Consider the following 13,887-nt stretch of genomic DNA (forward strand, 5'->3'; position numbering starts at 1 on the left):
GAGAACAGTTCGCCGCCCCACAACTGTTCTCTCAACGGCCAAACTCCCTTGGCATGCTTATCTCTCTATTTTGGCCGAGTTCTACTCTTTCCAGCCGCCTCCACAAGCCTGGTAGAGGCTACTGTTGGTGACTTCCGGTGTGCGTATATGTTACGTGGAGTCTTGCAATAATAAGACCTTTATGGTCATATTTACCGTATGTGAGCGAATACTTTAACCTGTAGAGACTAGATAGAAGTGTGGAGGCGATCCCTAACAGTCAGACTTTTAGTATACTGTTGATTGACCGTGGTTACGTCTTGTATACTTTCTTTCACAGACGGTGTCCTACATACACATACAAGTTGACAAGACAGACTACATTCAAAGATGGGAAATCTGAGAATGGGTACCAAGTTTCGCACCACAATGGAGGTGTTTTCGGGCTTGTTCGTTGGCTTTTGGCTTATGTTGATGTTCAACACGCCGCCTAGACCAACTGCTCGGAACTGCACCTTGCCCATCACCAGAACTCAGAGCTTTCATCAGGGAGATTTCGCAAAATTTCAAGAGAAAAAACGTATCTCCATCCCAAAACACCATCCAGGTCATATTTATATCGGAATTTTGACAGCAAAGAAATATTTAAAATCACGAGGTGTGCCAGCCTATGAAACATGGGGTAAACAAGTTCCTGGAAAAGTAGAGTTCTTCTCCGCCTACGACCCCAAACCTCAGATTCCCGGAGGAATCCCGGTCGTCTCCAACATTCCCGGAATCGACGACACCTACCCGCCACAGAAGAAGTCCTTCCTTATGCTGAAGTACATGCACGACTTCTACATCGACGACTATGATTGGTTCATCCGGGCTGATGATGACGTTTTCATCCGTGTGGACAAACTACAGAAGTTCTTACGTTCGGTGAATTCCAGTGAACCTTTTTACATCGGACAGTCTGGAACGGGTAAAGAACACGAAGTCGGAAAGTTAGGCTTGGGCCCGGGCGATAACTACTGCATGGGCGGGCCTGGAGTGATCATGAGCCGAGAGACACTCCGACGAATCGCCCCGTACATTTCCCACTGCTTGAAGAACCTGTACTCCCCGCACGAAGACGTGGAGATAGGCAGGTGCATCAAACGGTTCGCGAATGTCTCCTGTACCCGATCTGCCGACAGTGAACGTATATTTTACAACGACTACAACAGCTACCAAAGAGGTAGCGTAGGGCACCTGAGATCCAGTTTGATTAAACAGGTCATCACTCTACATCCAAACAAAAATTCAAAGGATCAGTACAGGCTCCATACCTACTTCTTAGCCCTCAAACTTGAAGCATTGCAGAAACGGACATTGGAACTTTTTCGTACTATCGGTATCGGTTACATGAGTAGTAGTGAGATTCCAGAGAGACAGTCGTCTGATCAAGCCTCCGATGGGAGAGAAAGACCGTCGACGCCCTCTATCGGCTACAAACCGAAAGACATCAAAGGCGTCATGGCATGGGAATACTTTACACGCAGAAGGATGCATGGATACCTAGCTAGAGAAACTACCAGAAGATTTATCGATCTCCTGAGGTCACGGATAAAGGAGGCATCAATGACGGTAAGAATTGAACATTGTCTTCAGGTGAATCTTGCAATAACTGTATCTAGATGTCCTTAACAATGTGTTTAGAAATAATCTTCTACTGTTTGGTTCAAGATTTTATTGCCTACTCTTGCTAACTACTGACGTGGTTATAACACGTCATTCGTAGAATTTTTGTCCCTGTTTTCCATTTAGTATTCAAATACTCTGATACTAATGAATATGGGAATGACATTTCAGCCTATACGATATGTTCTTTGCCATGAATGCAGGTGTCCGACATTGTGAATAAAGCATCCCGTAAGGAGCGCCGTAGGGTCCAGGTCTACGACTTACAGCACGGATATTGGCAAATGAGCCCTCTCCATGGACTGAGCTACGTCCTTTATTCGTCTCTCCTGATTCGAGAATCTCGCAACCGCAAAAGGAAAACGTTTGCAAATAAGAGGCAGGATTGTTTCCGACAGTCGTTTGGGCGCGCAGTGTTGATGGAAGATTCTGTGGGTAAACAACACAAAACTGTTGTTACACCGCCGCAGCAGCTAGTAATGTCGTCATCACCCTCTTTCCCTCGCGAGGACACGCCCACAGTTCACGTCGTCGTCCCATTGGTCGGTCGGATGAAGATATTTGAAAGGTTCATGCGGAACTATGAAAAGGTCTGTCTCCAAACTAAAGAGAATGTCAAACTGCTAGTGGTGTTATTTAAACACGACGATCCTTCGAAAGACGAAAGCCTACACGTTCAATTGCTGATAGCGTTCTACAAAATGAAGTATCCCAAAGCTTACTTGGAAGTACTGACTGCCAAGGGAGAATTTTCCCGCGGAATTGGGCTACAGATGGGAGCCTCTCACTTTGACAGAAATGCCCTTCTTTTCTTTTGTGACGTTGACCTGGTCTTCCCACAGAGTTTTCTCCAACGGTGCCGTTCCAGAACCGTTGCCAAAAAACAGGTGTACTACCCTGTGATGTTCAGTCAGTACGATCCGCAGTTTGCTTACGGTGGCCAATCAAATACAAGAACGTTATCTCCACAAACCAATCAAAAGCTTCTGACCAACCAGTCAGCATTTAACAGTGAGAAAAATATGGACGATTCGTACCAGTTTAGCAAAGATTCAGGGTACTGGAGACACTATAGCTACGGGATGGTCTGCGTTTACAAGGAAGACTTCTTTCGTTCGGGAAAATTTGATACGGCCATCAAAGGCTGGGGTTTGGAAGATCTGGACCTGTGTGATAAACTCGCAGCTAGCGGAATGAATGTATTTCGCGCGACCGACCCAGGGTTGGTTCATGTCTATCACCCCATGCATTGCGATCCTAAGCTTAGGACAAGACAATACAACATGTGCTTAGGGTCGAAAGCTAATACATACGGCAGTGCCGCTAAACTAGGAGAAAAATTGCTGGAATTGAAGAAAAAAGACAGGACGCTACCCTAGTAGGGCAAGAACAACGATTTTAAAGGTAGAAAGAACGGATTATGTACTCTGAAAATTAAACGCCATGCTTTGTCATGGAACATATTTGGATTTGTGTCCTTGTTACAGTTTCCATGGAAGATGCAATATGGGAAAATGAAATAACACGTGCCCACACCATGTGCCCCTGAGTGAGCTTATTTTTCTCAAAAAGGCAAGAAATGGGAATTTCCATGCATTAATGAAACAATACATATATACAAATCACCAAAAGAGTCACTGAAAAATATAGATATGTATAAAACATAATGGGGTCTGTTTAGACCCTATACAGCCAGGTTAGTGGCAAAAATGCATTAGTTGGACTGGGGTTCACAAACACATGGGCTGACGTCAAACGAGCACGTTTAAACCCTATTTTTTTCACACCCTTTTTTGCATTAAGAGGCTTACGGTAAACACCATTAAGGTTTCCGTAAATAGTTTCACTGGATTAGTAGACCAATTCAACATAATCCAAACATCAGCATGGGAAAACAAACCTTGTTGTGCAACTATATTGAACCATTGAGGTTTCGTTCACACACCGTTAAATTGCATTAAGTAACTAATGGTACTAATGCACGTTTGGGAACTATTTTGTCTATATCCAAGGAGCTGTCTTGGTATGCCGTGAGATTTTTGCCTTTCGATTTGTTTCTCCGGTCGCCTTTTACTTAATCCCATAGAAGTGGAGTATTGTTTTGAGCTTGTCTGTATGTTTCACAGTAGTTTCCATGTGTTCTGCTAGAACAATAAAAACTAACATTATAGTCGTTTACTACGAATGACGTAAATCCCAACCCATATCTGGGCATGACATACTAGTAATACTGGATAGCCTCCTGTGCAGACTCTCTAGTGGCCAATGCTTGTCTGTACAGGTGCGGCTAGAGCACTTTTCGGGGGGGGGGGGTATCAATACCTACCAAAGTTTTAACCCCCAACATGCAGGCCTCCCTGCATACACAACTCTACTCCGCCGAAACCGCAACGCTCGTAGAAGCAAACTCCGTCCGCCTGTTGGAAAGTCTGCTCGCGAGGCTAACACTAACGAGGTCCGTAACTCACTTTCGCCAACAGACCCGAACAAATACACGTCGAAACAAACAGTAAAGCCCTGCTTTGTCATGCGGCGTGGATTTGGAGGTCAGTGGAAGTGGTCCAAAGTGCCGCGGATCACACGGGTGTAGGTGTGTCTTCCAGGTAACATGTTGGTTACGCAGAATCCAGATCAGTTTCGCGACAACATGGCCCTCGAGCTTTCCAGATCTATTTTGCGACCTTTGTAACAGGTGAGACTGTACTTAAAATTTCAGATCGCTTCCAACTTTTTACACATGTCTGGAGAACTATAGCTGGTTCATTTCGAACGTCGGATGAAGTTGGTTTAGACCATGGAGCTATAATTCTCAAATCTCTGAATGTTTGAGTGTACATTAGTTTGTTAAACATTTGGTGTTAAATGGAGTTTATTTGTTTGTCTACAGTCTCTTGTCTCCGATGTTTAGCTGACTTATGACTTGTCTATGTTGTTGTTTGAATGTACGGACATGGACAGTTGCTAAAATATGACTTCTCTATTTAGTACTCTCCAATAAAACATGCACCATTTCTGGTAGATTGGATTTGATTTGCTACAATATAGTTAGGCTGTATACAATTCCATACAGTCACGACTTATAATAGTCTAGCCCTGGACAACATACAATATGATAAGAATGGTAGCAATGCTCATTCAAATGCATTAACAAATGTTACCTTTCCCTGGGCCATGCAAATTATACAAAGGGAGTTATTTCTAATATGGAGACGGCCTGTATTACTAACAAACGTAATATCTGTGATAAAAAACAGGTATGGGTTGTCATAAGAAACCATTCATGCCCAAGTTAGCCTGGTATTGGTTGCCCGAAGCAACGTTATTGGTTGCCTAAAGCAACCTTTATCAGACTTACCTGCCATGCATGTTTAACGTTAGTACTCTTAGTTAAATCTCTCTTTTCGTGCAGTGATTATTAATGGATGACAAGCACCCATGGCAAAACATTGCTGCTGTGCTTAAAAAAATATATCGCACCATGTGTAGTCTAGATCTTATTTGCACACGTACAATACCTGTTTTATTACAAAAATTTGAGACCTTGAACCTTTGTCCGATATCCGTTACATTGTGAAAATTTCAATTTCAACATTATAAATAGAAGCGCAAATTCTACGACCATGCAGCATTGCTACTGTTCGTACAGGGACAGTTACGCCGTGGTAACCAAGTCTTTCTTCTCTGCCAACCGTATCTTTGAGCACACACAGAAGGCTTTTGCTGTGGCCACACAGGCCCACACCTGTGATTAAGTGGCCACTTGCGCTACATAACGGCAACGTAAGGCAAGCAAAAGTAGTGAAAACATCATTTGAGGATTTCACGCGTACGCGGGCTCGGTCTATTTCTTTTAAAGTGTTTCGTTCTGTACCAGAAACTTTTCTCCTTTGGTGGCTACAAGATAAAATTGGCAAGGCAGCAACAAATTGGCAGGGCAGTATCCAATGCGCCACAGTTTGACTGGTGACAAAAATGTTACCGGTACAAAAAAGAAAGCCCGATAAAAAGGCCTAAAAAACGGCAAAAAATGGGCCGAAGCCTAAACTTCTGCTTGGAGAGTAACACGGCCTACATGTAATGGCGCGACCCGACATGACGACAGGTGTACACATTGCACGCACCAGTGGTAACCCGTTCAGTCACTCGCTCAAGCGGAAACGGCAACACAGAGAAAGACAAGAGGAAACCCCTAACCTACATACTAAAAGCTTTATGATGGCTTATTATGGCTACACGCATAGGTCTCTGTTGTGGGTCTTCTTTAGATTTTGTCCATTATATATTTCAGTCACCCGCAGTTCCTTCATTACTAGGCTGTTCCACTTCCCATATGACACAGGTTGGTACAATAGAAGGGGTGTTTTGTCTCCGTGCAAGTATTTTTGTTTGTTTGTTTCTTTGTCATGCCATGTCCGTGTTCTAACTTAGTTGTAAGTTTGGTTCTCCGACTAGCGTAAAGAAACTGTAATACAGCTTTGTTTTTATCTTTTTTCCAGTGCTCTAAGAAAGACGAAGAAATGATTCGATTCGGTGTAAATATGTCGACGAAGACCCGAAAAACGGTGTCGTTCATTTTAGGAGTCGTCATCGGGTTTGGGATTATGTTAACAATCAAGACCCAACTCCGAGGCAAACATGTGGGATGTCCTGCATTTTCTACATCAGAACACACGCCCGGCGTCCCCGTACAAGGTCGACAAGCAGGCAACAGGCCAGCACTTCACAAACATAAGGAGAATCATATCTATATTGGCGTCATAGCTGCAAGAAAGTATCTGGACTCAAGAGCCGTGGCAGCCTACGAAACTTGGGGTAAACAAGTTCCGGGAAAAGTAGAATTCTTCTCCGCCTACGACCCCAAACCTCAGATTCCCGGAGGAATCCCGGTCGTGTCCAACATTCCCGGAATCGACGACACCTACCCGCCACAGAAGAAGTCCTTCCTGATGCTGAAGTACATGCACGACTTCTACATCGACGACTACGATTGGTTCATCCGAGCAGATGATGACGTTTACATCCGCGTGGACAAACTACAGAAGTTCTTACGTTCGGTGAATTCCAGTGAACTACTTTACATCGGACAGCCGGGATTTGGGAAGGACGATGAGTTCGGTAGACTGGGGTTACGTGACGATGAGAACTACTGTATGGGCGGTCCTGGGATGATCATGAGCCGAGAGGTCCTGAGGCGAGTGGTGCCTCACATCTCCAGGTGTTTGAAAAACCTGTACTCATCTCACGAAGATGTGGAGATCGGACGGTGCATCACAAAGTTTGCGGGTGTTGACTGCACGTGGGCATATGACAGTAGAGATATATTTTTTAACGACTACAAACACTATCATACGGGTCGAATAGAGGAACTGAGGACCTCTGTTATCAACCGTGCAATCACCCTGCATCCCAACAAAAGACCAGAGTACCAGTACAAGCTCCATAACACGTTTCTGTCCATGAAGTTGGTCGACTTGAGGGAACGCGTTCTCGCGCTTTATCGCGAGAGTAGTAGCATGAGCAGTCTCCTCCGGCAGCCACCCAGGGGTTTGGTCTCGACCCTTGGAAAACGACCGTCTTTTACCAGATATAGACCAAGACATGTCAGCGACGTTCCAGTGTGGGAATATTTCACCAGGACGACATCGTACGAGTATGCAGCAAAGAATGGCCAGCCATCTAGAGGAATCTCCAAGCCCATCAAGGAGGCAATCGACGGTGCAATGCAGAAGGTATTGTATCATTTGCTGAGTTGTTCTTTCTTCAAGTAGCAGCTCGATCCGGAAGATATAATGTCTGCAATTCCGTTAATTCTCTGTACATGAAACTTAGTGTTATTGTATCAAGACCACCTGGATGCATTGTCGTCAGATTCCGCAAGGAGGTGCAGTTAATCGGCAACTTTGTTCTTTTCCCAGTAAGCAAGAGTGTTTTACAAATACAATTTGCTTGCATTATTAGGTGATAGAAAACATCAACGCAGGATCTGCACGATCACGTCGCAGTGTGAAGTACAACGATCTAAAGTACGGCTACTGGCAGGTCAACCCACAGGAAGGCGTGCGCTACCTGCTCCATTCTTACCTCACTCTCCGAGAGTATCACCGGTACCACGCCAGGAGAACGCTCACCGTCAGGAAGCAAGTGGTCGTCCAGCAGGCCTTCCAACCCGTCGAATTCGCTGAAGATGACAATTCAAGGCCACAAAACAGTTTCAATCACGAGAATTTGAATTCAAAGACATTTGACGATGCGACCGTTCACATCATAGTACCGCTGACGGGTAGAACAACGACTTTTGAGAGGTTCATTAGCAGTTACGAAAAGGTTTGTCTACAGACAAACGAGAATGCGAAGCTTCTGATAGTCTTATTCAAGGATCCAAACGAAGCGGAACATGAGAGTGAACAGGTTCAGCAACGCATCTCTACGTACCAGGTGAAATATCCTGAAGCTTACATCAAAGTCGTCGCCGTAGAGAGGGAGTTTTCTCGTGGGCTTGCGTTGGACATAGGGGCGTCTCAGTTCTCCAACAATTCTTTGTTTTTCTTCTGTGACGTGGACATTGTCTTTAAACAGGGCGTTCTACAACGCTGCCGCTCCAGAACTATAGCAGGTGAACAGGTCTACTACCCTGTGATGTTCAGCCAATACGATCCGCATATTGTTTACGGCGACCAATCAAATGCAAGCACGTCACCAATTAAACTCCACCCACAACTTCTGACACAACAGTCTTCACCAATCAGCAAGGACATAAGAAATAATTTTTATTACCATTTTAGCAAGGATTCTGGATATTGGAGGCACAGTAGCTACGGGATGGTTTGTCTTTCTGGAGAGGACTTCTTGCGTTCCGGAAAATTTGATCTGACGATTAGGGGTTGGGGGTTAGAAGATCTGGACCTCTTCAACGGGTTATTAGTCAGTGGGATGAAGATATTTCGTGTGACTGACCCCGGGTTAGTCCATGTGTACCATCCTGTCCACTGTGATCCTGAACTACCGCAGAGACAATACCAGATGTGCCTGGGATCTAAAGCTAATACGTACGGTAGTACTGTCGAGCTAGTCAGAAGATGGCAGGACATTCAATCAAGGGGATTAACATGAACAATGCCTTCAAATGAGGTACCAAACTAACAATTACTCAAGCAACTGGAAGATAGAATCCATTACGTTTCGTTAGTAGATTAATAAAGATTTTAATAAAAACAGCACCGATCATATTCTGAAGGGACTCCAAACTCTCTGAGATGAGGCAGATTCTGTAGGACAACCTGATTACTCACCTAACACTACAGGTGTTGGGGTGAAAGATTCTCATGTTTTCTGAGTAACGACCAAGCTTCACACAAAATACACACCCTTCTTATTCTGTTGAACAGCGACACATTCATACATCCAGCTCAGGCCAGCTCTTGATTTCTGCCGCCAGCTGCAGGTAAATAAATCCAATAGAATTCTGCCAAATACGTCACAGGGAAGTTCTGTTGCAGCACCGAGGACAGCAGCCTTCTAGTTGCGCCCCCACGCGGGACATTTAAGTAACGCACCTAGGGCGGCGTCTGGATAGTAATATTTGCCTTTGTACATCTAACTGCACGTGTTAAACAACAAGTGATGATATACACTAGGAAGTTCAAGTTGTTGACCACCTCAACTCTTGGTTGCTAACTCTATTTTTTGAAGGCATGACTATTTCTTGTTCTTTTCTTTCCTTTTCTTTTCTGGACAGGTATTAGATACAATCCGTGGACTAATAGTAGATTGTACTTAACCGGAAAGCTGTTAAGGCACAAAGTCGACCTTCTGTATGATCACGCTTCTATCCGGAGGCACGACCCGCTGTTAATACATGTTCAAAAGACGCCAACTATTTAGAAGAGCCGGGGCTTATCTGACAAAACCCATTATTCAAGAGTCACCTGTTTATGCGACTTCATTTCCAAGCGAATTCCATCTCCCCAGTGTGAGTCATGCGCATTTTTGTCCTGCTGACATCTCAGCCACCCACGCGCCGATTTGTTGAAGCTCAGATCTGTTCCGCAGGACGACAGATTTCGCAACGTTTCACGGTGAACCTTGCTTTGTCTCGTGTGGGGTAATTGCCATTTTGATAGCTGTGGGATAATGCCGAATTGCGCTACGCCAGAGAGCATGGATGCCAGACCCATAGCATACCGGGAGGTATAGCGAACCATTTTAATTCACCGTTAATCGTAGCCCCCTCTAACTCAACGAAGGTTAATTTGTCGTGAAGCGTAATTTGTCGCTTTAATCCTAAGTAAAGCAGAAACCCCCCATACAGACCCCCTCACGCTTTGCAGGGTAGCGTTGCCTCATGCACCCAACTAGCTGCAGTATCATTATCAATCGCTTTCGCAGGTCACGCGTTGTTATTACGGAAGGTCGCTAGCGTGTCTCCACCGCACCTTTTTAAAGCCGAAATGTTTGCAGGCGGCAAAGGCGGCATGGCTCTGAGGAAGACAAGGTGGGCACCGCGGAGAAAACAGGGCTGGGAAAAGGGTCTCATTTACGAGGAGCCCCGCGGTGTTATAAAGCAGTAAAGGTGAGAGAAAATCGCACCAGTTATCTTCAGGACATTCTATGGTTTCGTAGCCGACGTCAGTTCACTTTCTACTTACTGAACCACGGAAAATGTCCGGCTAAATTAGGTAAAAAGAGATACCTCTAAAACTTTCGGATATTCAAATCAATTGAACTAATGAAGTGTATCTTTCTATTTGCAACTTAGGACTAACGTTAGAGACGTCACAAGAAAAGACGTTCCCGCCACAACAATGACCTGGTGGACGGCCTGTTCCAGAAATATTTTAAGGTACTGTGCTGTGTTTTATGTTATACTTGGGCCGCTATAACGTTCGCGATACGGATGGGCCCGGTGATAATTAGCGGTACAGCCCGGGGTTCTATTGGTTATCACACGGGCTTCCAAATGTTCTATAGAAGAGATAGAATAATCGACTAAGCCGCGTGTGCCGCTTTCGAAAATTCGAATACCGGATTCGGACGCTGGAATTGATGTTGCATATTTTTGTTTAGGAACACTAAATTTTGGCACATGTTGCATGAAAGGCGTGTTGTCCCATGTGTGTATCACATAAATAATATACAAGTTGATAAAACAGCATGAACACGGTGTATTCCCCATCACCCTCGGTCCCAGCCCTCCCGAGGATCGGACCCGTGATCGGGCTGGTACCAGGGGTGATATGGAATGCACCGTATTGCATTCTGTATGTGTAACATTCCTGTTTCTTACCGCTTCACCAACAGTTTGACCATATTTAGGCCACAATATGCCAGCTTGCATTACGTTCATAGTCCTAATTACTTTTAATTTGACTTTCTTGTAGGGAAAGAGACATCTCTCAGCAGCTTGCAGGACCTGGAGATCATCACCAGAAGTTGTCCAGCCCCAAGTACACCATCTCCTTGGCCAGAACATCAGTGTTCCTGTGTGTGTCCTGTCAGAGGATCTGGTGGAAGTCAAATCAAGGATAGATTGTTAAACTTGAAGTGATAAATGACAAGTGATAAATGACAAGTGATAAATGACAAGTGATAAGCGTTAAACTAGTGATAAATCATAGATGATAAATGAGTGTTTAAATTTGACTGCGAATGGGGTTGAAGGTGTAAAATGGACACATCTTGTAGAAATGTGAGTGGGACTGACTAGTGGTTGGCATGATGTGAAGTTAATAATTTGTGATGTCCCATTTGTTGCTTGAACTTTCCTGCCAACAGTATCTCATGCCAACAGTATCTCATGCCAACAGTATCATGTAGACAGAGGAAATGGTAAGTTCTTGGTTATTGGCAAGGTATTTGAGCATGTTTTGTTCCAATCTTGAGTGAATGGACCTGGTTTGGGGTTAGCTCCTTTTGCATGCAGGGGTTTATTCAGTTTCTGGTATATTGGTAGCCTCTACCAGCCTTTTGGGCCGCAAACTGTACTCTCCAGGGGTGGGGGTGGGGTGGATGTGTACATGTGTACATGTGTATATACGTAGTCTTGAGGTCCTGAACCAAGACGGCACAGGGCCAGAAAGGATGATGGGTTGGGGGGGGGGGGGCAGAGTGAACAGCCTAAGTGGCCATGAGCTGACAGAACTGGGAAAGTCACTTGTTTTGTTCACTTGAAGGGCATGAGAAGTATAGAATGTTCAAATCATTATACCAACCATCTTGTTTCATGTAGCTCCCATTCTTTTCAGTGATGCACGCCTCTTATGACATCTGACCTTGCGTCCAGCCTTGTTAGCTTTAGTCTGCAGGTTGGGCTACGTAGACCCATGAAACGGGCTATACGCCTGACAAACGTAGCTCCGCGTGCATGTGAGTTGTGTGGGTGTGTGCGTTCGTGCATGCACGTGGGTGTGCGTGCAGCGTGCATACGCTTTCCTCAGATCACGCACGTGTGTATGTGTGTAATCAGAAGGGGGGAACTTACATGCTTTATTGATTACGAATTTCGAAAAATCCTCCGAACACGAAAACTTACTGTATCTATAGCTAACACTTTGCCACACCATTTAGTTTTCACGATTGGGTGAGGCCACCTGTTCAAGTATGACTTACCTCGATGGCACTCTTAAGCCACGGTCACAACCCGCCGTACGTGCTTCTGCGTGCTGTCTACGTGCAAAAACGTGGGCACACGTAGGGCATTCGTGCGTGGTGAGTACCGCCTCCGTACGGAATCCTACGGATTTTGGAGCACGTACGCAGACACGTCGTAGAACTTTAAGTGCATGTCACAGTGAGTGCATGTAAAACTTTTTCTACGTGCGGTCTGCGGATTCACCACCGCCCGTGCGAGTACGAGCGACGCGCTGCCCCGTACGTGCCGTGCGGAAGAAGCACGTGTGAGTACGGCGTCCTTACGGTACAGTTGCAATCGCACAGAGATCGTACGTTGTAAGCACGTACAACTCACTTGCCACTTGCGCAACGTACGATGCACGCAACCGCTCACGGCCAGACTTGGCGTGCAGACCACACTCTTACACTCATCCGTGCGAGTGACGTGCGTAGACGCCACACCTTCCCCGGAAAAAACGTAGCAGACGTAGCCTCCAAAAAAACGTACGGAGAAAAAGCACGTACGGCGGGTTGTGACCAGGGCTTTAGGTGTGTTTGACTGTACGTGTAGTTAAATCACCCGCAATTTGCAACGATTTAGTTGTTGACATGTTGTTCTTGAGTTTTATTTGCCATGGAATTGTTTCACACTCGACATCGGACAAGTCGGAGGGGATAGACTGACGGACCAACTGTACTATAGTACGTGCGTATCCACAGTGGTGCGTATCGGTGGCGACATTTCGGAAGCGCCCGAGGCTAGCCTGTAGTACATTTACTAGGGATTTACCCTGCACCGCATACCTCAGCAAATTCATCATCCCAGGCTTTTGCACATGTTTCCGCAGATTTAATCACTTTCCTAACCTATAATTAGGCCATGTTGATTTGATTATATGGATGACATCCGCGCGCGCATGAATTTTCGGCCATTTCCAAAAAAAAAAGTTTTCAACCATACTGTAAATCGTGCAAAACAGTTGCTAAATGAGCAAAAATATACCATAAGTGGCAAGGAAACATTTAGAAACGATACCAATGTCGTAGAATGCCAAAATCAAAGGAAAAAAGACAAAAAATGTAAAGAAATGAATTCGAAGAGTAGATTATTCGCCATAACATATTCTGTGCCATTTGTTCAACCTTCATGACCACGTAGATTTCATAGTGAAAGCAACTTTTTTTGTGTGCAAAACTTCTTTTTTATTCGCACGCGCGCATCAGTTTTGGGGTTCCCAGAGGATGTCATCCATATAATCAAATCAACATGGCCTTATTCTGACAGACTGAGTCCCGGATCCTAATAAGTAAAGGTACAGGTAGTTGAGTAGCCTTTTGAGACGGTAGGGGCAGTGTATCGTACGTGATCGGTATCCATACCTCACCTTCTACTGCATTTTTACCTCCCCAACCAAAGTCAGGTAACCATTTTACACCTGAAGGTGGGGTTAAGAAGGTCGTGTTAAGTGCCTTGGTCAAAGACACGATGTCTAGTTAGGAATGCAAGGAATCGAACCCGCGCCCTGGCGATCTCGTGTCCGCTCGCCTTAGACACTCCTTTCCTACAGCACATTTTCTAGAACTGCTCCACCCAGTTTCCTTTCAAGTCAGCGACTGAGTGAGCCAATGGGTTGG

General features: G+C 45.1%; 1 protein-coding gene across 1 annotated transcript in view; it reads left to right on the forward strand.

Annotated features, from left to right (window-relative positions):
* LOC109466567 overlaps window positions 1-8,874 on the forward strand; it is a 9,303-nt gene extending 429 nt beyond the window's left edge. The window contains exons 2-6 of the mRNA XM_019764333.1: window positions 320-1,590; window positions 1,848-3,022; window positions 3,337-3,340; window positions 6,141-7,373; window positions 7,603-8,874. Coding sequence (XP_019619892.1) covers window positions 370-1,590; window positions 1,848-3,022; window positions 3,337-3,340; window positions 6,141-7,373; window positions 7,603-8,754 — 4,785 coding nt within the window. The 5' untranslated portion in view covers window positions 320-369 and the 3' untranslated portion in view covers window positions 8,755-8,874. The remainder of the gene's footprint in view (window positions 1-319; window positions 1,591-1,847; window positions 3,023-3,336; window positions 3,341-6,140; window positions 7,374-7,602) is intronic.
* Window positions 8,875-13,887: the final 5,013 nt, after the last annotated feature.

The sequence above is a fragment of the Branchiostoma belcheri genome, unplaced genomic scaffold, assembly GCF_001625305.1.
Source record: "Branchiostoma belcheri isolate BF01 breed outbred unplaced genomic scaffold, Haploidv18h27 scaffold1, whole genome shotgun sequence".
Taxonomy (NCBI): domain Eukaryota; kingdom Metazoa; phylum Chordata; class Leptocardii; order Amphioxiformes; family Branchiostomatidae; genus Branchiostoma; species Branchiostoma belcheri.